We start from the raw sequence: 25692 nt of genomic DNA, 5'->3' as shown, positions 1-25692 counted from the left end.
TGACAGTTGGCACAGAGGGAGGGCTTTTCTTCCTGAGGCAAGAATTTAATTTTAATTACTTTTAATTTAATTCTCATTAAATTTAAGAGAAGAATTGGTGGACAGAGCAACGTAAGTCACAGTAAATGGGGAGAGGAACTAGGTAGGGAAGGCCTGCTGGAAGAGATCCATCTTAAGAGCCTTCTTAAAGGCTGTAAGAGTAGAAACCATCACTTTTGGACTCTGTCTCTGACCGTCCCTGCCTCTCCCTGGAACCCTTACTCCAGCTATCCTTCTCTGGATGTAACAAATACCTATCTGACTCTGTCACAGAGCTAAGTCGATTCCTTCCCAACTTTAGCTCTCGCAGTCCCCAAACTCTGGACTGTCAATAATACCTTAACTGTCTGAAAACAAAACCCTATCTGACTTCCAACTGTCACTAACGGAGTTCTTCTCTTACCAGCTGACATCCTATTGGCTGCCTCTAGCTAACTCCTGACTGGCTGTTGCTAGCCTGGCACCTGTTCTTAAACCCCCAGGGGTTTTCTTGGCAAGTTTATTCCAAGAGGAGGTTTGCCATGGCTGTCCTCTGAGGCTGAGAGAGCGTGAAGCTTATCACACTAAGGAGGTCCCGCTGAAAAATGGGGTTTAAACTACATTCATTTTTTTAAAAATAAACCACAAATGCGGGAAGTTTATCACACATAATGACCCCCAAAGTGAAATAACGCAAAGTTAAACTGGAGGTAAAGCAGAGAAAAATGGTAGGTTTTTACTTTCAGGAAGTTCGGAAAGGAAAAGAGCCGCTAGTTTTCTCTGCTTTGTATTCGGTTTAAGTTTGTGTTATTTCACTTTAACTGTGATGCCTTCTGATAAATGTCCCGCATTTGTGGGCTTTTTTGTTTTTGTTTTGCTTTAAATATCTTTTTAAAACCCTGTTTTTCTTCGGGATCTCCCTAGTGTGATAAACTCCTGTAATTTGCCCAATTTTGTTGTGTGTGTGCTGTGTCTCTTCAGGTTGTTTCTGACTTATGGCAACCCTAAGGTGAACCTATCATGAGGTTTTCTTGGCAAGATTTCTTCAATGGAGGTTTGCAATGGCCCTTCCCCTGAGGCTGAGAGAGTGTGACTTCAAAGTTCAAAGAGCTTCGAAGTTCTCTTTTAGTTTCCCTTTTCTAAAAGTATGTTTTGGAGAGGAAAAATATCTATCAGAAATAACTCAACCTCCTCTTCGTAGGGCTTTTATAGCCCTACGATTCCAGACAATGAAAACCAACTACACTGAAGGGAAATATAAAAAGATTCCCAAGGAGCAGTGTATTTGCATTTGTGGAAGTGGGGATATTGAAGACACCATAAACTATATGCTACATTGGATTGTAAGATATATAAAACCCCAAGAGATAAGTTTCTGAAGAGAAGTTTAGAACTTGTAGCTAACCAAAATGACTTGGAGAAAAATCACTTACTCGTTAGCTAATACAACTAAGTCTATTATGTTCAACACTGCTAGATTGGCTGTGAAAGCAGCTAAACTTATATTAGACTTTGAGGATAAAGGCCTTCATGGGAATCTGCAGTAAACAGATTATATTAATTTGAATAGAGTATGGAAAATTGTGATGTTTTTGTAATTTTAGTGTAAACATGGCTCTATATGTTATAGAGCTAATTGACTGTGGAAGTTTTAAAGGGTTTTATTTCTGTAATTTGATGGCTATAACCTGTATTTGGCTGTCATGAATAAACTGCGTGTGTGCAAGAGGTGTGTGTCAACCAGAGGAAAAGGACGAGGGGAACATTCAGACATGGCAGCCCATCCATCCCTCGTCCAGCTTAGTGTTGTCTTCTACCAACTCAGGAGTGAACTTCATTCTTGCCAGTGTGTAGAGCCAACTTTCCAGAGGTTACACCAAGGTCATATTACTTCTTGGGGTAAAATTTCCAACTGGGCAGTCTTGTTTTTCCAATGCAGCCAAATAAATAAATAAAAAGACTGTGGCACCTGAAAGACTTGAATTTGTGAATTATAGCTGAAGTAACTTACTGTAATAAACTACTAGGCTTTCAGGCGTCGGAAGGCTCCTTTGGGTTTTTAATTCTAACCCGAGAGCTGGGCCTACATTGTAAGGTTGTAATGTACGCGTCGTTTTTTGGGGAGCAAAATTGTACTTTTAACTCTGGGCTGGAAGTGAGCAATTGCCTAGGTTTGTAATAACCTCTTATCAACTTCCAACTGCTCACCACCTGCCATCGCAGTTTCTGCCACAAGGAATGGATTTTATATATCATTTTTTCCCCAGCAGAATTTATAGGGATCTTTTCCCCCTGCAGCAGTGGCTTAAATACTGGCATGGAGTAGAAATACTACAAATGTGCATCCAGGTCCACACTTTGGAGGTTTGTGAAGGAGGGCTGGGGAAGCAAAGATGTTTCTTGGTTGCAATAAAGCTTGTGCTGGGAAAGAATGGGATTTTAGTTGATCCTATTGTAGCTGTGTGTGCCTACAACAGACAAGGTAAACAGCAGCTGCCTCCAGAATTTAATTAACCATAGTTCAGGACTACATTCAAATCCTTTTGTTGTTGTTTTGTGCCTTCAAACAGTTTCTGATTTATCTAATCTATCATGGGGTTTTCTTGGCAAGATGTGTTCAGATAGTGGTTAATTTTAATTGTGGTTTCTTCATACAAGCCACTTTTATAATCCATGGTTTAAAGGTGGTTTGTTACAAATAAAAACATAGTTAAGAGATTAAGCACGGATTGTCAAATTCCTGAGGAATAAGGTACAGTTAATCAAAAATAAAAGTTAATGCTCTGTGCAGCCCCAAGAGAGGTGGAGAGCAGACTAGCATACAAACGTAAAGCTTGCTATGGTTTATAATGAACCAGTGTTTACCATCACATCTATTGGTATTTTAAGAGATTATCTTAAATACTATGTTAACATCCTTTATAGAGTCTATAAAATCCATTCAAATTGCCAGCGAAGCAAGTAGGAGATTTATCTTGAGGAGAGTTAACAACACAGGTACTTTAACTGGATTACTTCATGAACAGCAGAGGAAATGGCGATGCATTCTTCTTATTATTATTTTTATTATTATACAAAATGTACATATAATGAAAAATGCATTCTTGATGGTGTGTAAGCCACGCATCTAATTTTCACCATATGGCGTTGTTCATTATTAAAGGTTTTTGAGAGGAGGGAAATGTTTCAATATATGAGTGACGTTGCTAAGAATATTTTGCCACTTGATCCAGACATAATGCAATAGGGAAAAAAAAAAGTGAACAGCAGGACAGACTGAGTCAGATATTATTTAATATTATTAGTCCAAAGAAAGCTGAATGTTACTAAAGGGAAGACTTTTTCAAATTAGAAAGTTTAAATAAAGATGGAGTGTGGCAAGGGGAAGGAAGGAGTGGGGAGTCTGCAGCAGCAAAACACTCATATGGGCAGGAACTGGAGTGGCATGTGGCCCTGGAGGAGACACTGCTGGTGGTGGCTGGAGTTGTATGTATATTTATATGGGAGAAAGACCTATTGAACACAGTGGATCTGAGTACAGAAAATGCATAAGATTATCCTACTAGCATCCTGTTTAAAAAAATCCTACTCACATAGTCTAGAAGTAAGTTATACTTTGCTTAATGGATTTTCTCCTATGTAGGTGTGCATGTGGCACAGTGAAGAGCCAACATAATGTAGTGGTTTGATTGTTGGACTCCGACTCTGACTAGGGTCTGCATCTTTGCTCAGCCGTGAAAAACCCCTCAGTGGCCTTCTGCAAGTCATACTCTTTCAGCCTCAGAAGAAGGTAAAGGCAACCCCCCTCTCAACAAATCTTGCAAAAAAAACCCAAAACCCCACAACCCTACAACAGGTGAACACCCTACGGTTGTCACGAGTCAAAAACAACTTCAAGGCATGCAACAGACTCACACAATACAAGTTCTCTTTTCACGTTTTCTTTGGGAGTGATATTGCAGCAGGCTAAATTAATTATTAACGCTTGTCTGCTAGTTCATATTTTGAATAGCAGTGTTATACCCAAACAGGTGACAGCAATCATGTATTATCCCACTATCTGAGATTCAGCAATAGCTCAGGAGGTGATCTGTGAAGGAAGTTAGTTTTTCCAGGTGTTAAAAGCAACCAATACAGGGCATCAGTCCAAAAAGGCAAGAGGCAATTGTATTAACATAAGACAAACTGATGTCAGGTAAAATTAAGGAGGTCATATGCTAGGATGGGAATCTCTCCCTCCCCAAATTCCTACATCATGGAGCCCTTTCACACTAGTTAGCTGCCATGACTATATTCCATGGAAAGCTGGGATTTGCAGTTTAGGAAGGGTTACGGTACTTTGAATTCTGAACCAGAGAGCTCTAGTGCCTCACCAAACTACAAACTCCAGGATTCCAATGGATGCAGCCATGGCAGCAGTTAAAGTGGAATAAAAGTGTTACAACTGTGTAGTGTGAAAGACCACCTGCGTAATTTAAAAAGGCTATTTTTACATGGTAGTTGAGCTGAGTTTAATGCAAGTTATTCCCTAGTAAACATGTAAAATGTTGTTGTGTGCCTTCAAGTCATTTCCGAATTATGGTGACCCTAAGATGAACCTATCACAGGGTTTTCTTGGCAAGTTTCTTCAGAGGGAAGGTGCCACTGCCATCCTCTGAGGCCGAGTGATTTGCCCATGGTCTCCAGTGGATTTCATAGCTCAGTGGGGATTTGAACCCTGGTCCAGCACTCAAACCACTCAGTCACACTGGCTGCACTTAAAACATAGAATAGCTTTTATTAAATCACTACCTAATCCTGTGCCATTTGCTAATGTTTCTAGAGTTTATGAGTCTCCAGGATTATATAGTGGCCAGGTGTCACCAAATTCTCTACAGCTCTATCAAATACCTGTGTAAGTACCTGAGCATTGCTGCTGCATGTATGTAATAAGGAAACTCTGCATGGATTGTGCAGATGTTTTTCCCCATTGCTGTTAATAAAACTAAGTTGTATTTTGCACTCTGAGAGTTCTAGTTCTTGGACCTGTTATACATAGTCAGGTATGCTTTGAGTGAGAGTTCCTGCATGGCAGGGAGTTGGACTGGATGGTCCTTGTGGTCTCTTCCAATTCTATGCTTCTATAGTCAAGATCCTGACTCTTTGAGCTTATCTGGAGTCCTCTCGCTGCTATTCATTTGAGCTATTAAAATCCCCCTACTATATATTAATTTGTGGGTTCCATCTTGATAACCTACCAATGTGGGTAACCAACATTTTCTTTGTTTGTTTCCCTATAACTGGGCATCCTGTAGTTGACAGCTTGGGGACATAAAGCAAACTTTACCACTGGCATTACTGCTCTTGGGTTTTTAGCAACAGCTTGCTGTGCAAAAATTAAACATGGCATGAACTGGGAAAAGCTTCATTGATTTCATTTCATTGTGTCCAAATGTTATAAATGTAAGAGGCAGTAAACAACGAAGACTCTTCGAACATGTGCGCACGCCCAAAATGTAAGTATCCACAGATACTTATGAGCAGCAAAACAGCATTGGTCAAAGCATGTGCATTTAAGGATGAAATATATGCAAACTTTCCTGGTAGCTAAGTTCCACTGTACAGTACTTAAAAGAAACAAGCGTGTGCTTCAAACAGCATTATGCGCTGGGTTTCTGCAAAAACAAAACATGTGCCCATGTACATGCAATCAGCCAATATCACTAAGAAGGTTCACAATGTGCCCAGCCTTATCTTCCTCCCCTCGGCCTTGGCAGGAAGACAACAGCTTGCATTTCAGGTTGGCTTGTCCTCAATGTAATGCAGCCTATTGAGTACACATATGCATACACACACGTACATACAATCAGAATTAAGCCTGACTTTTTTCATGCTCTATGGCTTTATGTTTTATATTGTAAACCTCTTTGTTGCGTCGGCAAGAGGAAACGCTAGAAATAATTACAGTTATTCCCAAATAAATGTGAACAAGATACTATTTATGAGTATCTGGATACTCATGCAAGAGCAGGATCACTGTAATGCAAGCCGCTCTTTTAAATTTGAGCCATCGGAGGAGGGGGAAGTCAACACCCAAGATCTGGGTCGCACTTAACTTAAGCTTGTGCCAAATAAAATGCCCTGCAAGGTACCTCAGGACCCTGAGCGCTTTTTAGGGACGTGTGTCCTCAGTGGGTCTGGATTGTAAGGTTAGTTCCAAGTTCCAATGGGTCAGTGCAACTTCCTCTAGTATTAGCGGCAGACGGAACAAGATGCATCAAGCTGACTTCCTAAAGTGTGGCCCAATAAACATATCCAGGGGTAACCAGGTTGGCCATACAGCAAAGTAGAATGGCATCTGAAATCCACAAGGCAGTGCTGTGTTAATTTGGCCAACCAAAATACACAATATATACATGTTGCAAGGTTCCTGCAGGGCAGAATGGGGTTGGCCTGGATGGCCCTTGCGGTCTCTTCCAACTCTATGGTTTTCTCTATATATACACATGCATACACACAATATACACACACATACACGCACACACACACTATATATATACACACACACACACACAATCACACATACACTATATATATACTATATATATACCCATGTACATATACACACAATATGTATATATACACACACATTCATACACACACACACTATATATATATATATATATATACACACACACACACACACACATATACATGCATACACACACACTATATATATACACACACACACACACACACACACATGCATACACACACACTATATCAGGGGTAGGCAAGCTTTTTGAGCCAGGGGCCAGGTTGCTGTCCCTCAGACAACTGGGGGGCCGAAGCCAAAAATTAAATAATTTTTTAAAAATTAAAAATTAATTAAATAAATAAACCGGGACAAATGTAGGACAAAATTTTCAAATGGAGGATTTTTTTAAAAAAAAAATGGAGGAAACGCAAAAAAATTGGCTGATTTTTAAAAAAATGTTAATATAAATGCATGTTTCGGAGGCTTCTATAGACAACTGCCCCCCTTGCCCGCCGCTTGCCCCCCCTTGCCCACCTCCTCTTGATAGGCCAAAGGCCCCTCACCCTCACGCGAGAGGCCAAAGGCTTCGGCGGCAATCGGCAGCAGGACTGGGTGGGGGCCGGTCCCAAGGCCTTGCCAGGCCGCATCCGGCCCACGGGCCGCAGGTTGCCTACCCCTGCACTATATATATATATACACACATACACATACATTCATACACACACACTATATATATATATACACACACACATACATTCATACACTATATATATATATACACACACACATACATTCATACACACACACTATATATATATACACACACACATACATTCATACATTATATATATATACACACACATATACATGCATACACACACACTATATATATATATATACACATACACATACATTCATACACACACACACTATAGATATATATATATATACACACACACTATATATACACACACACATACAATCACACACACACTATATATATATATACACACATATACATGCATACACACACACTATATAGATATACACACATACACATACATTCATACACACACACTATAGATATATATATATATATATACACACACACAATCACACACACTATATATATATACATATATATATATATACACTCACACATACACTATATATATATACCCACGTACATATACACACAATATGTATATATACACACACCCACTACAGTATATATATATATATATATACACACACACACACACACAATATGGACGTGTTTCGATGTTAGAAATGTCTTCTCTGCCTTCACCCTTAGGCCTGGAGGCAGACAACACACACCTTATACCCAGAATATGACAACATCCAGGTGTTTCAAAGTCGAAGCCCCTTTCCGAGTGACGGCCATACAGAGGGGCTCTGATGTGCTCCATTGGCCAAGGGCCGTGTGGGTGCGTCCCCTGCAGCCGGCGCCACCGCCAGCCCCCGAGAGGAGAGAGGGAGGGAGGCCAGGCCTTCTTCTTCTTCTTCCTGCCTGAGCAGCGCCGCAACCTTCGCCCTCGACGCCGCCCCTCCGCTTCCTCCTCCTCCTGCTGCCGCTGCTGGAGGCCGAGGGAGAAGGTGGCGGTGGAGGCGGTGGTCGCAGCAGAAGAGAGGCCAGTCCCTCCCGCAGGAAGCCCAACGCCGCCGCCCCCACCTCCACCTCCTCCGGCCCTTAGGCTTAGGCTTCCCCCCTCCTCCTCCTGCTCCTCTCCTCCCTGGGAGCCCGCCGGGGCGAAAGGGCGCAGCAGCAGCAGCCATGTCCTCCTCGGGCGGCGGCGGCGGCGGGGGCGGCGGCGGGGGCCACCACCAGCCCAGCCAGAGCCGCGCCATCCCCACCCGGACGGTGTCCCTCAGCGACTCCTCGCAGCTACCTCACGACTATTGCACCACCCCCGGAGGAACCCTCTTCTCCACCACCCCCGGAGGTAGGACAGACAGCAGGACGCTCAAGGCGAGGGGACTCTGGCAGGGGCCCGCAACAAACTACAACTCCCAGAATTCCATAGCCTTCAGCCATGCATGCAGTTACAGCGGTCTCAGACAGGGTTGCTACAGTAACCCGGTTTTGACACACACACACACACACACGTACGTACGTATGGCTCCATGCTGTGGAATCCCGGTGCAGCAACAAACTACACTTCCCAGAATGCCATGGTGAGGGAGGGGGCGTCAAAACTGGGTTATTCTTGCAGTGCGGATGCAAGATCCCATGTTGGCTCTGTGTGTGTGTGTGTGTGTCTATCCTATTATATATATATATATATATATATATATATAGTGTGTGTGTGTATATATATAATATTGTGTGTATATATATAATATTGTGTTTATCTACACATATATATATATATTGTGTGTGTATATATGTGTGTGTATGTATATGTGTGCATATATATATGTGTGTGTGTGTATGTCTGTGTGTACATATATGTATTGTGTATACATTATATATATAGTCTCTCTATATTCTCTCTCTCTCTCTCTCTCTCTCTATATATATATATATATATATAGTGTGTGTGTGTGCCTTCGAGGGGACGAGGTTGGAGTTGTGGTGGCAGTTGTGGGGCGGATCGTAGTAATAGTGGGGTGTGTGTGTTTGATGGAGTGCAAAAGCGATACAGCCCCCCCCCCCGTCCCCAGGGAGTGTTGCCTCAACTTGTCTGTTGTGTGACTTTTGATGGCCCTATACACACACACACACGCGCGCGCACACATACCAAAACAAAATCTGATGGCCCTATTACATGCTTTCTGGTTTTCCAGGACCGTACTGTACACTTGTGAAGCAACAGCCATTCTTTAGAGGAATATTATCAACCCATGGGGTTTCCTGGGCCTTTGTTGTTGTTGTTCAAAGGGGTGGCTTTTTCTTTTGCCATTGAGAGGCTGAGAGAGTGTAGCTAACCCTGGCTGAGGCGGGATTCGAACTCTTACCTTAGTCACCGTCTCTCTTCTCTTTGCCTTGGGTATATATAGGTCTCAGCCCCATGAAAACCCCGTGCATTGTGTAGTGCTTTCAGCATTGAACCCTATATAGGACTCTGGGGACCAGGGTTTGAATCCTGGCTCAGCCCTTGGGCAAGAAGTCACACTCTCTCAACCTCAGGGGAAGGCAATGGCAAACCTGTGAACAAACCCTGCCAAGAAAATGTTCTGATAGGGTGGCCATAAGTTGGAAAGGACTTGGAGGCACACAACCACAATACTCCAAAGTAAAAGTATAGTGCAGTAAATGCCAACTTGTGCTTCTTACAGTTAGAAATGTACATCTGTCTTTCTTAGAGCATGGCTTTAGTTTCTTAGCAAAATGGACAGAAGAAGGCTGAAATGGAGGGCCTTCACTGGGAAAGGAGGAGATTTGCAGTGTCTTAATCTCCTTCTCCTAACCCTGCCAAAAAGGCTTCACCAAACTGCAGAGCCTTGGCAGTGAAAGCAGTGTCACAACTGCGCCGCCCCTACTCCAGTGTGTGTGTGTGTGTGTGTGGTGTTACTCCTGGCGCCCCTAAATGGCGGCTGGGCTGGGAGTGGAGGAGAAGCGTGGTGCTGCTGGGAAAGGGGAACCGAGCCTCTGGGCAGAGAGCGGCCGAAGGAGGGCTCTCTCTCTGAAGCCTTGGCTGCTGCTGGCTGCCTCCTCTGAAGGCGGACTAGGCCTCGCCTCCTCCTGACTGAGAGGCCTTTGTAAACAAGGCCCAGAGCCTCCAAGGAGGAGCAGCAGTCAGGGACTGTTGCACAACTCCAGGGGAGGGAAGGAGGGAGCTCTCAATGAGAGGAGCTTTAGGTGCCAAAACTAAAACACACTGCAGAAATTGACACCTCTTTAACTGCCCTCCCTCAGTGCTAGGGAATCCTGGGAATTTTTGTAGTTTGTTGTGGCACCAGAGCTCTCCGACAGAGAAGGCACAATGTCTCACAACACTACAGTTCCCAGCATTCCATAGCATTGAGCCAGGGCAGTGAAAGCAGTCTCAAGATGGATTCTTTCTGCAGTGTGTTTAAGTCACCTCTGGAGTGCCAGTCCAGTGTGTAATGGTTTGAGGGTTGGAGTAGGGCTCTGGAGACAAGGGTTTGAATCCCAACTTGGTTGTGTGAAGCCATTGGGTGACCAGGGGTGAGTCACACTCTCTCGGCCTCAGGATGGCAGTGGCAAATCTCTGAAGATACTGGATAGCGCTGCCTATCATTATTGTTTCCCAAAGTCGGAAATGACTTGAAGGCACACAACTACAAGTGAGGTCTCTCCTGTCACCTCAGATCTGACCTTAGTGAAAGAGAAAGCCAGTGAGGGTCCACACTTAGTAATGTAGAGCTTGTTGTTGTGTGCCTTCAAGTCATTTCTGACTTATGGTGAGTTTAAAACAAACCTATCACGGGGTTTTCTTGGCAAGATTTGTTCAGAGGAGGTTTGCCATTGCCTTCCCCTGAGGCTGAGAGAGTGTGACTTGCCCAAGGCCACACAGTGGGTTTCATGCTGGAGCAGGGAACCAAACCCTGGTCTCAAGAGTCGTAGTCCAACACTCAAACCACTATGCCGCTCTCCATGTAGAGCACAGACCCATTGAAATAAATGAAATGAGTTATGAGTGAGTGTGTTGCGGTGGTTTGTGTGGACTGGGAGACCAGGGTTCAACTCTCCCCTCGGCCATGGAAACCTTGGCTGCATCTGCATCTGCACTGCAGAAAATCCAGACTGATAGCACTTTAATTGCCATGTCTCCATCCTATAGAATCCTGGGAAATGTAGTTTGTTGTGGTGCCAGAGCTCTTTGACAGAGAAGACCAAATGTCTCACAAAACTACAATTCCCAGAATGCTATTGCATTGAGCTATGGCAGTTAAAGTGGTGTCAAACTAGATTGTTTCTGCAGCATTGATGTAGCCCTACTGGGTGAGTTTGGGCAAGCCACACTCTCTCAGCCTCAGGGTGGCAAAGGCAAGTCCTTCTCTCGGCAAATTTTGCTGAGAAAACTTTGTGATAGGTTCACTTTAGGGTTGCCGTAAATCAGGAATGCCTTGAAGGCACACAGCAACAAATACAAATAACCAACCCTGAGTTATAGTTACGTTGGGTTTCATTCCTATATCCTGTGACACTTTAAATGCCTTGAATGCTCATTGAATCAGATCAGTAGACGTGAAGCCAAGCAGGATTTCTGAGCTAATTATTAGCCCTGTTTCCTAGAAGTGGAAAGAGCTAGTCTGAGAGTGGAATGGAGGAGGGAGAAGGAGATACTTGTACTTGGACAGTCTGATTGTATTGCCAACATTTGAGTGTCTTGAGTCACAGCCCAGAACTCGTGGCTTAAAAATAATGTGGAAGTTGGCTCTTTGCGATGAGCTGTTTCTTACTGTCAGACGAGACCAAAACAGTATCCAGAGCAGTATCTGGAGCTGCTCTTAAGTAGCCTAAACATAAAGACTTCTCCTGAAACATAGATTTCAGTCATTTCAAAATGTGGGGATTTATAACACTGGTCCAAAACACGCTGCGGAAATAATCCAGTTTGAGACTACAAATCCTGGGATTTGTAGTTTGATGAGTGCTGGGACAATCCTGGGAATCATAGTTTATTGTGGCACTAGAGCTCTAGAGAAGGATAAATGTCTCACAAAACTACAGTTCCCAAAATCCCCTAGCATTGAGCCAGGGCACTTAAAGCAGTTTTAAAACTGGATTATTTCTGCAATGTGTTTTGGACAATAGATTCCAGTCACATTAAAATATGGGGATTAATAACACTGTCCACCTCCTTGTTCATTATATATGCTGGAAATACTGAATTGTAAATAGAGATTAAGTCCAAAGCAGTAGTCATGTTCATCTGTTGCAAAACAAAACAAAACACCCCAAAAAACCCAGACTTCATGTTGCACCTTAAAAACTAATATTTGCTGTGGCATTTAACTTTAATGCACTGGAGCCCTTGGTTTCTAAAGTGATTTGTAGATGGAACTGACTGCTGTAATAAATGTGTGTTTAAGGCATCACAAGACTCTCAACTAAATACAGTAACTAAGTTGTATGTCAGTTCCATACTGTTCCTGGTTTTTGCACAATGTATCCTTCATTTCTGACTTATGCACATATGCCACCTTAATTGTGCATCACAATTCTGTGTATATTGATAGCCCTGCTGAGTTCTGAAAGGCTTCTGGGTATGTTAATATAAATACATAAACATATTTTTTTTGGATACAGGAAAAACTTTGTAACACTGATTTAGGCTATGCTTGACCTTCTAAAAGATTTTGACAAGTTATATTTTTTCTCCTTGGATAATAGATTTGCCTCACAAACACATTGCATTCTGTATATTGTGCTTTTCATCTTAAAATCTTATTACCCTATATATACTTGACTATTAGTCGACCTCATGTATAAGTTGAGGGCAAGTTTTGGGGCCAAAATTATGGATTTTACAATAGCCCATGGATAAGCCAAGGGTAAAATGTAGGGGCATATAGCAGAGGATCTGAAGCAAAGTAAAACAGTGTCAACGAACTTACAAAATTCCAGCAGATGTAACTCTTTGTCCTGACTCTTAAGGCTGGATGAATGAGAGAGAAGAGGGGATCAGTGCTTCCAGGACAGATTATACTCCTGCTTTTCACCAGGGAATGATTCCTTCTTTTAAATAAGAGTTAACTTACAATACTTACATTGACCCATGGATAAGTCGACTCAGATTTTTTGGGTCAATTTTTGACCTAAATTTCTAAACTTATACATGAATATATACAGTATTTAAAGTGGCTTAGGGTAGAAGCCTTCTTTCTTCCGTTTTTTGTGTGCACCTTTAAGTCGACTTATGGCGACCCCATGAATTTTACAGGGTTTCCTTATGTGAGGAGTGCTCAGAGTTGGTTTTGTTAATTCTTTCCTCAGAAATATAGTCTACAGCACCTGATATTCTTTGGCAAGTACTAAGCAGGACTGACCTGTTTCGCTTCCAAGATCAGACGGGATCTGGTGCCTTTAGGGTATTTAGGCTTGGATGTGTGGGTAGTTGCTGTTTAATGTGTCTGAAAACTATAGAGGTTATTTGCCAAACATATAATATGTGTGAGGTGAGAAAATAAACTGAACTTTCTGTAGTTTCTAGTGTTCCTGCTTTGCTTCGAGGTTGATGTGGCTGAAGAAAGGCATGTGAGTAATTTTTTGGTGTATCTACACTGCAGAATTAAAGCAGTTTGATACCACATTAAATACCATGACTGTATCCTACAGAATCCTGGGATTTGAAGTTTGATGAGGCACTAGAGCTCCCTGACAGACCAAACTACAAATCCCAGGATTCCACAGGATGGAGCCATGGCAGTTAAAAAGTGGTGTCATTTGCTTTAACTCTGCTTTGTGGATTCATCCATTGGCAGATGCAAGATAATAACTTGTATGTCTGTTAGAAATGGCATCTATCACATTTTTTGGAGGAGAATGCATAATGCCATAAATCAATTGGTTAATATGTATTCTAATTCACTATCCCATTAAGATGAGATTTTAGATCTTGCTAGTTTTCTGCCCTTGAGTAAGTTAATATTTACATTTTAAAATTAAATTTTTGTTCTGCTTCTGCCCAGATACAAGTTAATGTGAAAGGGAATCCACTGAGAATTAAGCACTTGAGTGAGTGTCCTTGTGTTCTTAAATCTGTCTTGAAGACAGATTTGAATACTGTAGTTCTGAATTTTAGAGATTACATATGTACAATACCATATCTTCATGCTTTTTGGTGGTAGTTAAAAAGTTGCAGGCCTAAATCCAGCTGCTACTCCCAAGACTAGACTCATCAGTGAGTTAGTGGTATTTAAACTATATTGGCCCTATCTTTGCTTTCTTTTTGTCAGCAGGCAAAGACCTCTGTTTATCAAGGCCTTTTGGTGTTGACAGTCTGCTGCAGAAGGTCTTTTAATTGGGTTTTTTAAAATCATTATAATTATGTTATGATTGTCTTTCAAAAACTGTTTTAACCAGTAAAACATTAAAACGTTGGGGCCCTTATTGAGAGAAAGGTAGGAGATAACCCAGGATACCAATTTGGCTATTTGCAAAGATGATTTCTAGCCGTTGTGATGGTATCGTATCCTCTGTATGGGTAACTGACTGACTTAATTATAAGTTGTTCTGGATGGTGTCGTTGTTGTTGTTGTTTATACAGGAGAGGTGTAGTATGGAGAGCCAGATAATTCATTTTAATTGTTAAATCAAACATTGTTTTGGAGTCAAAATCCTGTTACTCAGAACTTGAGGTGTCAGATTGCTCCAATTAACTGAATTTTGTTGTTTGTCCAAAGAGTAGTTTTATATAGGTACATATGTTTGCTCTACTAGAAGCTTATTACAGTCAGCTCTCTGTATCCACAGATTTTTTTATTCATGCATTCAATCATCCACACCTTGAAAATATTTTAAAAATACATAAATTCCAAAAAGCAAATCTGAATTTTGCCATATAAAGGACACCATTTTAGTATGCCATTGTATATAATGGAACTTGAGCATCCATGGATTTTGTTATCCACATGGGGGCCTGGAACCAAGCCCCAGCAGATACATAGGCCCACTGTATAGTTAAATGTGGGCATGTGGTTTATATGAATAAAGTTATATTGCACTGGGAAATAGTGATGTTCCACCATTGTACATAAATGCAGAGGTACATAAAAATAGTGAAAAGGGAGATACAGAAATATGGAAAGGGGAGGAAAAAAAATGAAACATTCAAAGAAGAAACCACAGGCAATGTGATGCCATGAATTTTATAAGCAGCCAAGTCCTACTATTTACTGGGTTCAGTAAAGCTTTCTACCAAAGAGTAGTGCCTTTAACTGACAGCCCTGTAAAAGGGAGAGAATTTCACAGAACCCAGAAAGTTACTCTTATCAATAAAACATGCAAAATCAGAATATTTGGAGTAGGGGAGTAGTAGTTCCCTGGAGGTTTTTTGATCTACAACTCCCAGGATGGAATATGGCTCCCCCAGTGTCTGCAACTGTGTGATTGTAGTCCCAGATGTGTAGAGGACGTCATTTTGCCTACCACTGCTGCAGAACTTTAATAGAAAGGTAGCTGAAAATAGTTTATCCATGGCAGATATAGTCATCCATGGCTTCAGAAATGAAGAGGGATATTTCAGAATTAGAATTATGAAAGAGCGTGGTGTAGTGGGTCAATAGAAACTGGTGGCATACACATGCACTTTTTCAAACATAGTATGCTGCATTTTAGCAAACTGTTCTTCTCCAGTGAATCCATTTATTACAATTGTAAACTTTTCTTCATGCAGATTAGAGCTGATGTTCATCTTAGGTCAGGTGAGCATCTTAGATCAGTTAAAGTCGAAGGCTTTCATGGCCGGCATCCATAGTTTTTTGTGGGTTTTTTGGGCTATGTGGCCATGTTCCAGAAACGTTTCTTCCTAATGTTTTGCCAGCATCTGTGGCTGGCATCTTCACCAATTAACATACATTAATCCTCCTTTGCATTAGCCTCCCAGCCTGAGGCCAGCCATCAGCACAGAGCAATACACATGCAAATCACTCCTGCATTCCCAGGCTCACAACACCCACTTTTTCCAGGCAAAGCATTCTCTGAAGATGCCAGCCACAGATGCTGGCGAAACGTCAGGAAGAAACTTTTCTGGAACATGGCCACATAGCCCGAAAAGCCAACAAAAAACTATTAGATCAGGTAGTTCACAGATGTTTCTAAAGTGGAAATCCCATAATCCCTTCAAGAACTCTAAAATTTCTCAGAAAGATAATCAGGACATGACATAACAATATTTCTTTCACCCCACCCCAAATATACACATTTGGCACATCACCCTTTAAACTGTGAAAAGTTTACATTGTGCTCCTCATGCCCCCATCCATAGAACAGATGAGTGACTTGCTGAAATACTGGTATTAAAATTTATGATTGGCACTTTTGTTTGATCTTTCCCAAAGAATGGGCCATCATTTGTCCTCCAGTATATCAGTATTACCTTATTGCAGTTAGATTGTGGTATTTTTTCATTGTTTAGGCTGCCTCTATACTGTAGAAATAATGTAGTTTGACACCACTTTAACTGCCATGGCTGCATCCTACAGAATCCTGGGTGTAGTTTCATGAGGCACCAGCACTTTTTGGCAGAGAACGTTTAAGTCTTTGTAAAACTTCAAATCCCAGGATTCTATAGGATAGAGCTACCGCACTTAAATTGGTGTCAGTTCGCTTTATTTCTACAGTGTAGGTAGACCCTTAGTACTTGCTGTCTGCATGAATGTTGCAAGAAATGCTGCATTAGGTGTTTCCGTGACATGATCCAGCCAAATTATATATTTTCAGGATATTAACATAAATCAGATTCCATTCTCAAGATTATTTGTCATTAAGCATTAGAAATACATGTGACAATTCTGCATATCAACTTTTTCTTTATAAATTTAAAATTTACCAATGGACAAGAGTGTTGTTGTGTGTGAGAGGGTGTCTTTTGGGGCTGGGGTAAGCCATGCAAGGCTTAGTTTAGAGAATCTGAATAGTTCCAATAATAAAAAATTCACATGAACAGTCTCTAGATCAAGGTAGTTTCCATGGAGTCTGGCTTTGAGAATATTGATAAACGTGTTTGCAGACATTAAATATTTGTGTGTACTAAACAGGGCCCTGTTTCAGAACCAATCCGAAGAAGAAGCTGTTAGCAGCTTGTTTCAGAAACCAGTCCAAAATAGCAAGGGTCAGAAACTGAATAGTACTCCTGTAGATGAAGCTGTGGCTGTGTACAGGAGAAGGAATTTGGAAGGAGAGAGTATCAGTTTGCTACTTAGGAGTGCCAGCTGCTAGAAGAAACTGAGGAGAGGCAAAAGCACAGAACATTGGCAACTTTTGGATTGTTTCCTCAACTTATACAGAGTTCCTTCTGTTTTGTTAAGAGACCCATTCCATGCGCATTCTGATTTTGTTTTGTTTCATTTGAAAGCACTGAGTGTGCTTCGCTACCTATCATGGACACTGGAACTCTGCCCAGGTCAACAAAAAAGGTTATACCTCTTCAAAGCCAAAATATTTTTTTTCTTCCAACACAAGACAGTTGCCTATTCTTTTGGGAGCAATGAAAATAAAGAAGCAAATAAGCCATGCATTAATGTTTTCCAATAGCTTTTCAATCTATTCTTTTTTTGAAAGCAAGTGGCTGTTCCTTCTGTTGGAGAATAGCTATGACTGCTAAGAAGGTCTTTAAATGAAATCCTTTACTACAAGGAATCCTTGCTTTAGTGGTCTGTAGCCACTGAGGCATAGTTCATACTTCCTTGCCTTCAGATTTAAGGAGATAAAATATTTTTCAAGATCATTAATCCCTTTGGAGTAAATAATATTTTTTTAAAATTGAGATGCATGTATTGCTTCGGGAGAGAGAAACGTAGAAGAAATCACATGAAAAGAATGGGGGTGAGGTCAGAGTTAAGGCAAGAGGTTGAAAGATCAGAGTTGTCCTCCTTCTTTGCTGACCTCACTTTACCCTGAGCTTTGAAGTCTGATGTTTGTCCTGTTGTTCAAACATGAAATGTGGTGGTGTTTTTTTTGTACAGGAAACAAAATATTTTTATTACCATGTAACCGCCCATGGGTGAGACATTTGACAACAATGAAGAAAGGACAAAATTGCATTATGTGGACTATCGTATTGTGTATCTGGAACCCAGTTTGGGCTGTTGGAATAAGTGGGTTGGTAAGGAAAAACAACAACCCTACAGCACATACAGTTTTGCAAACTAGACATAGACATACTTCAGTTGACAAAATCTCAGACAAAGAGCTGGAACCTATTCCTATTTTTTCCATGTTATTTCTGTCTCTGGTTACTAATTTTCTATATAATTGGAACAGTTTTTACTAGGAAGGTCAAAGATGAAAGTACAAAGGCAGGCTTAATGCTGAACATAAAGAAAACAAAAATAATGACCATGGAAGAAATACATAAATTCTACCTAGACAATGAAAAAATCGAAATAGTAAAAGAAACATCAATCAGAATGGAGATTGCAGTCAAAAAATCAGAAGACTAGGTTTGGGAAGGACAGCTATGGAAGAATTTGATAAGATCCTAAAGTGTAAAGATATACAAAGGAACTCTAAAGTCAGAATTGTCCAAGCCATCGTATTCCCCATCACCACGTATGGATTCAAAAGCTGGACAGCAAAGAAAGTGGACAGGAAAAAAATCAACTCAATCTGAGTTGTGGGGCTGGAAAGGAGTTCTGAGAATACCATGGATAGCCAGAAGGACAAACAAATGGTTCCTTGAACAACTTAAGCCTGAAATGTGCCTGGAAGCCAAGATGATCAGATTGAGGCTGCCATACTTTGGCCACATCATGAGAATGCATGACTCATTAGAAAAGTCCATAATGCTAGGAAAGGTGGAGGGAAGGAGAGAGGAAGACCACATGCTGGATGGATAGACTCAATTAAAGAGGTTTTCAATCTTTAGACTATGAGTTTCATTGCTTATACAGCCAGAATAGCTCCATCCATGAACAAGAGTGGCATATATCAGCACTCTCAAAAGGAACTGCAAAGTTTGCAGAAGTTTAACAATTGTTTTAGCAGAACCGGAACGGCCCAGTTAAGATTTTGTTCTGTGGGCATAAAACTCTGCCTGGGAGGAGGAAGGAATCTGGGAATGGTATGGAACAGCAGAAATTCTGGTTAGGAAGCATTATGCACAACAGTTTACATAGGTCCTCAACACACTGCAGAAATAATCCAGTTTGAGACCGCTTTAACTCTCCTTGCTCAATGCTAGGGAACTCTGGGGACTACTTTTGTGAGACATTTAGCTTTTTCTGTGAAAGAGGTCTGGTGCCACAATAAACTATACAATTCCCAGGATTCGCTAGCACTGAGCCAGGGCAGTTAAAGCAGTCTCAAACTGGATTATTTCTGCAGTGTGTTTTGGACCTTAGTTGCAAGTCCCCCTTGACTGTGGTTTATTTTTAGTTGAAGTTGTATTCTATCACAGACACCATTGTTTTAGCTTAAAATTAATAAAACCATGCTGTATGAAAAGCTTTATGAATAATGGCCTGTAGCCAGTATTGCCTAGAAGTATTGGTTTTGATAGAACTTAATAACTTGATCCTTTTACAGTAGACTTCAAAGCATTGAACTATTCTAGGTCAAGACTAGATATAAAGTCTCTCTGTTCATACACATGTGTATGTCTTTTTATTCAAGCTGCAAACTAAACTCTCGGCTTGTATCTGTCTGTTTTAAATGCCTTCACATGTTTTCATTTGTATCTGTATTTTAATGAATTTAATGACCTGAAAAGTAGCTTTTGTGCTCTTTCTCAGTACTATATTTGTGCAGCACATGAGTTGTCAGCAGCATATATAACAGAAGCACAAGGCTACCTTCTGGCCTTACTTATTTGCTGTTCACCGCTATGATCTTTGGAATAGCGGTATATAAATAAAACAAATTATTAATTAATTATCCTTGCTTTATATTTTAGCTCTTCTTACCAAACTCCACTGCTTTAGTGCCCCCATATAAAATAGGAACTGCTATGTGGATATTAAGTTAAAAGCCTAGGACCAGTTGCTTGGAAAGCAATGGTACTAAACTCACTGGGCCTTATTTCATGTTAAATGAATTTTAGTTATCTGATTATAGATTATCTGAAACAGCTAGTAACAGTTAGTAGAGAAGAGAAACTTTGTTCACCACTAAAACTGGCATCCCAGTGGAAGTTACCAAAATGAAACTGATGTCTCTTTTCTGATGATAGTGCTTTAGCAGATAGTCTTACATTTTTGCTCCTTCCTTTCCATTATGAAAAAAATACATAATAAATTTATTAGTCTAGTGATTGGAACAAATTGTGCAAATTATACAGAATTAATTGTCCTTTATTATTCTTAGATTTTTTTTCTTGTAGAACTGGGAGGTCTGAGTTCATATTTCTTGTAATCTGGGTTAAGGCTAAAGGATGGAACATTCAAATGGGAAGTGCAGAAGATAAAGAGTAAGAATAAGAAGGAATATGTGCCTGGGAGCTGTGCTAAGTAGAGACAACACCAGGTGGTCATTGTCAACTTCAGCTTAGTTTCTAAACATTTTTAAATAAAGAAATGGGGAATTGGGATTTGATCTTGCCTAGTAAGTTGGCATTCATGCCTTGTATGGTGTTTCTTTGAAATAAAAGAAAGCATGAACCATGCATATAGCAGTTTTGCTTGATTACATTTACAGTGCAATCTTAAGCATAATTATTCAACATTTACTCTTTTACAAACATGTTTAGGATTAGTTAATAGATTATTTAGTTTGTACAAAAGGTTTCTATCTTAACGGTGTATACAGATATTGTCTGTAACCTTTTCTTTTGGAAAGCAATGGCTGGTACATTCTAGTTACCTTTGCTTATGTTCTTACCTCTCCTCTAGGTACCCGAATCATCTATGACCGCAAGTTTCTGTTAGATCGTCGCAATTCTCCCATGGCTCAAACCCCTCCTTGTCACCTTCCAAATATCCCAGGAGTTACCAGCCCTGGTTCCATGACTGAGGATTCCAAAGTGGAAGTAAACAATCTGAACAATCATGATGGAAAGGCTATAATTGGTAAGGGTATAAATGGAAGTATTGCTCAGTTCTCCAAGATCATTCACTATCTAGTTATATATATATATATATACACACACACACACACACACTTTACCTGTTTCTGTGGGGTGAGTAGCTATTGGTTTCTTGACAAGCAAATAGCAGTACTTGTATATTTGCAGGGCAAGGAAGAAAGCTATGGCCCGTTACAAACGGGCCTTTAAGTACGGACTCAGTCTGCACTAGGGTTAGGAAGGGGTGGTGCTTCTGCACCCCCCTAACCCTAGTACAGACTGAGTCAATACAAAATGGCGGCGCCCCTTCCACATGGGGGCCGCCATGACGACGTCACGACCGCGCCGCCTATACGGGGTGGCGCGGATGTGACGTCACTCCGCGCGAGGGCACTTAATGAGCCCTTTGCGCGGAGCAGGAAGGAGCTCCGTTTTGGAGCTCCTTCCTGGTTTGCGTCGCTGGGCGCAGCCTTCAGACGGCTGCGCCCAGCAACGCAAGGATAAAGGGGCCAAGCGGCCCCTTTCTTCTCCTCCCCGCCGCCGTGGAGTGTCCTTGGGGCTTGAAGGACACCCCTTTCCAGGCTGCGGGGAAGCGGCCTTTTGCCGCTTCCCCGTGGCCCGGAAAGTGGCAGATCAGGGCCTCAGCGGCTGCCGTTCTGACCTCTGAAGCCCTGATACACCAAGGAAAGGTGCGCCTACAGGCCGCCCCAAAGGGGCGGTCTGTAACGCGCCTATGTCTTTTAGTTTATCATGGCAGCAATTCTTAGCCTTTGATTCCTCAGATGTTTTGAGCTTCAACTCCCAGAATCCCTAACCATTGACAATGCTGGCTAGAGCTTTTGAGAGTTGAAATCCAAAACATCAGGAGAACCGAAGTGTGAGGACCACTAGTTTATGAGAACAATGGGCAGATCCTGAAAAATCACTCTCTTCTGATTTCATTGAAGCTCAGGGAGTAATTGGTACAACTATTACATGTTCTTGCAGTTCTCTCCTTCCTTTGCATTTGCATCATATAGCTGTAGCTCAACAAGTCCAAGACGGAACTTCTTGTCTTTCCACCTAAGTCCTCCCTTCAATATCCTTTTTCTGTTTCTGTCGACAACACCTCTATTCGACCGGTCCAGGAAGCCCACAGTCCAGGCCACAGCCAAAGCCTGTAGATTCTTTCTTTACAACATTACCAAAATCCGTCCATTTCTCTCGGCCTCTACCTCCAAGACTCTGGTCTCTTGACTAAATTACTGTAACCTCCTTCTGGCAGGGCTTCCTCTCTCTCATCTTCGTCTTTTAATTTCCGTTTAGCATTCAGTGGCACGTATCATTATATCCGCTCACCGCTTCGACCATGTTTCTCCTTTATTATCATCCCTTCACTGGCTCCCCTTTCTCTTCAGTATTCAGTATAAGCTTCTGTTGTTGACCTTTAAAGCCCTGCATGGCTGACCGCTCTTTATTTATCTGAACTTCTTTCTCTTTACACTCTCACTCCTACCCTCCATTCTAGTAGTCAAGGTCTGCTGTCCCAGCTTAGGATTTCCACTGCCCCATCCCGGATTCGTCCCTTCTCATTTGCTGTCCCTCACTTCTGGAACCTTCTTCCCCCACAAACATGGTTCATCACTTCTTTGACCACTTTTAAATCTGAGTTGAAGACTATCCTGTTCAGGGAAGTGTTCCCAGGCATTGTGTGCTTATCTATCTGATTTTTGATTCGATAGTTGATGTTGATGTTTTTAATAGTTGCTTGCTTATTTTAACCATTTCTATTTTATATTATTACCTATTATTTTATACATATTTTGTAGATTGCATGCCATTGGCAGGTTTTATTTTTATTTATTTGATCATTTGTATGTACAGCACTGTGTACATTTACAGTGCTTTAGAAATAAACTAATAATAATAATAATAACAACAACAACAACAACAACAACAACCATTCTGTGTCCTTGGACTGAATAAACTCCAGAGACAAGGCTGAGAGAGGAGTGGAATGAGGCAGGTGAGGTGTGAATGGGGCTGGTAGAGGGAGCATTTGGTAGCTGCCAATGAGAAAGGTATGAGTGGAAGTCTTAGTATTACACAACAATCTAGTAAAATAATTAGATAGCAACATAGTTAATAGTGCAATTTACATTGACTTGATGTTGCACTCAAGAGACCAGCCATGGCACATCTTTTTAATTGCTGGGAAATAAGAATGACTTTTAAAATTTCATAAAATGTTAACATCAGAATTGTGTAACATGTTTCTTCAGTGCAATGTGTAATGTTCTGGATTTTTGTGTTTTAAATGTCTTTATGGAACCTCTGCAAAGAGAGAACAATGAAATGTTACACTACTGTTGCATAGGCTGGTCATACATTGAATTACCGCCCTTATGCTATTAAATACTGTTATAAGCATCAGTGGACTAACAAAGAGGACACTGGTCCCTCATAACTATTTAACATCAGTAAATTACTGATATTCTTCAATTTTCCCAAGCCAGTGTAGTACAGTTCAGGTCCAGTGTACGAGAATATGCCACCTTAGATCACCATGCCATACAAGTGTAATGAGAACTTTTTATTTTAGATCATATCATTTCACTTGTATAGACTAATTGGAGCATGTACCAACCATTAGGATAGCAGGAGATGAAGCCATCCATTAGGGCAGTTGGCTTTAAATGGATCTGTAGGCTATATAGTAATTGGATTTAAAAAAAACCACAGTAGAGTATGTGAGGCCATCAGCATTTTTGTGTCTTTTCTCTCATTACCTTTTGTATGTAGATAGAAAGACTTGGGGATTGCACATTCAGTACATGGTTTGTATTGACTAGTACAGTGGTTCTCAAACTTTTCCCCCTCGTGGCCTCCTTTACATCTATATGAAGATGTCACCACCACCCTGTTCAACATAATATCTGCATAAAGATATTTTGTGTGGTTCATGTGCATATTTTCACTTGAACATTCATATATATTCATGTTTTAACATTTTATAAGGAAATAACATTGTTCACATTAGAAGTGTTGTTTAAATAAATTAAATACTTATCACGTGTGTAAATTTTACACCTGGCTCACACTCAGCCACCCTCACATAAACCAGTGCTCACAGATATGTACACACTTACTCATGCTTTTTCATTCTTTCTTTCATTCTCACACTCATTTATTCTCTCACAGTCATGCAGAAATACTCATTCTCTTGTATATGCAAGCGTACACAAGAACATGCAAGTATGTAAAAAAGAGATGAAGAATATAAGTGAATGTATGTGTATGTGTGTTTGAGAGAGGACATTATAACACCATCCTGCTGCCCCACCATAATTCTGTTAGTTTGGAAGCATACCGTTTTGGCATCATTTCACACTTTTCCTCACAATAGTGCTTTGACAATCCATTGCCGTGTGGCCTGTTTTCAGCACTAAATGCTGTCTCCCAAGAAGCTCCCATTATCATCAACCAATCATGCTGGTCAGTGTTGATTAAAGTTATAGTCCAACAGCATATGGACATTTATCAGTGTGCTATGTTAATAATAGAAATGTATGATTGAGGATTGTCTACCCTTAACTGGTTTGTGGTTTCTTCTGTGACTTTTTAAAAAATATATATTTTATTTTTTTAGTTGTAGGATTACAGCTAAACTGTAACTACCGTCTGTGAAATCTTAATTCAGGTCCTCATTAAATTGAAACTTACCATGCCCTAACTAATTTTCTTAGTAAGGTAGTGGTAGTGTCAGTAGAAATCAGTTTTTAAAAGAGCAAGGTGCTTGACATTCAAAATATGAGTTGTAATTTAACAAGGGGAGGGATTAAGTGGCCCTTTTCTTGCCAGTATAAAAATCAATTCACCAGATGAACAATTGCATACCTAGAAACATAGGGTTTGCTTTTGAAGTCCAGAATAGTGTACAGTATGTGTTTTAGTGGAAGTAACCAAATGATCTAACAGTTTGGAAAAAGAGAAGGGAGCACAGATCCTGGGTGATGGTGGTAATGGACAGTTAGGTGGCTGTGACAAATATGATGTAGGAGAACAAAGGCAGTGTCTAGAGATAGCCTCCGGATGGTCTGTCGATTAGATTGACTTCACTCCTCAAGGATAAGTTCTTTCCCCAGGTAATTTGGTTGTAGCTTCTTCTCCTTACACAAGAGAATGAAGTTTTCCACTTGTCAGGCAGCAGAAAGTCTTCTACCACTTCAGGACTACAGATGGGGAAATGTTCCCCCACCGGCATTTTAAAGCTAGTAGTTTTGTATGTGTTTTTTTAAACATGGGTCCAAAAATAGCATTGCCCAGCTGTTGTCTGAAGTGTTACAGTGTGTTCATCCTGTACACATGTAGAGGAAGTCTGTCTTCAATGCCTGAGAACTCAAGGCTAAGCTACACAACACATGAGCAGGTTGTAGCTTGTGGAATCATGATGTGACATATAAAAAATATCAGTGGATGTGAGGGATGAGAATCCTAGTATTGATTTTGTGCCTGTCGTCATTT

General features: G+C 40.9%; 2 protein-coding genes across 7 annotated transcripts in view; one reads left to right on the top strand and one right to left on the bottom strand.

Annotated features, from left to right (window-relative positions):
- LRRC20 (leucine rich repeat containing 20) overlaps positions 1-8073 on the bottom strand; it is a 147713-nt gene extending 139640 nt beyond the window's left edge. For all 6 annotated transcript variants that reach the window (XM_042456636.1, XM_042456632.1, XM_042456635.1 and 3 more), the window contains exon 1: positions 7874-8073. In XM_042456636.1, coding sequence (XP_042312570.1) covers positions 7874-7965 — 92 coding nt within the window. In that variant the 5' untranslated portion in view covers positions 7966-8073. The remainder of the gene's footprint in view (positions 1-7873) is intronic.
- A 78-nt stretch (positions 8074-8151) lies between these two features.
- The window catches only part of EIF4EBP2 (eukaryotic translation initiation factor 4E binding protein 2), a 21752-nt gene continuing 4211 nt past the window's right edge, over positions 8152-25692 (top strand). Inside the window, exons 1-2 of the mRNA XM_042456638.1 lie at positions 8152-8499; positions 21017-21193. Of these exons, the coding sequence (XP_042312572.1) occupies positions 8331-8499; positions 21017-21193 (346 nt within the window). The 5' untranslated portion in view covers positions 8152-8330. The remainder of the gene's footprint in view (positions 8500-21016; positions 21194-25692) is intronic.

The sequence above is a fragment of the Sceloporus undulatus genome, chromosome 3, assembly GCF_019175285.1.
Source record: "Sceloporus undulatus isolate JIND9_A2432 ecotype Alabama chromosome 3, SceUnd_v1.1, whole genome shotgun sequence".
Taxonomy (NCBI): domain Eukaryota; kingdom Metazoa; phylum Chordata; class Lepidosauria; order Squamata; family Phrynosomatidae; genus Sceloporus; species Sceloporus undulatus.
The sequence above is the reverse complement of the archived record's forward strand: the minus strand, read 5'-3'. Positions and strand labels throughout refer to the sequence as shown.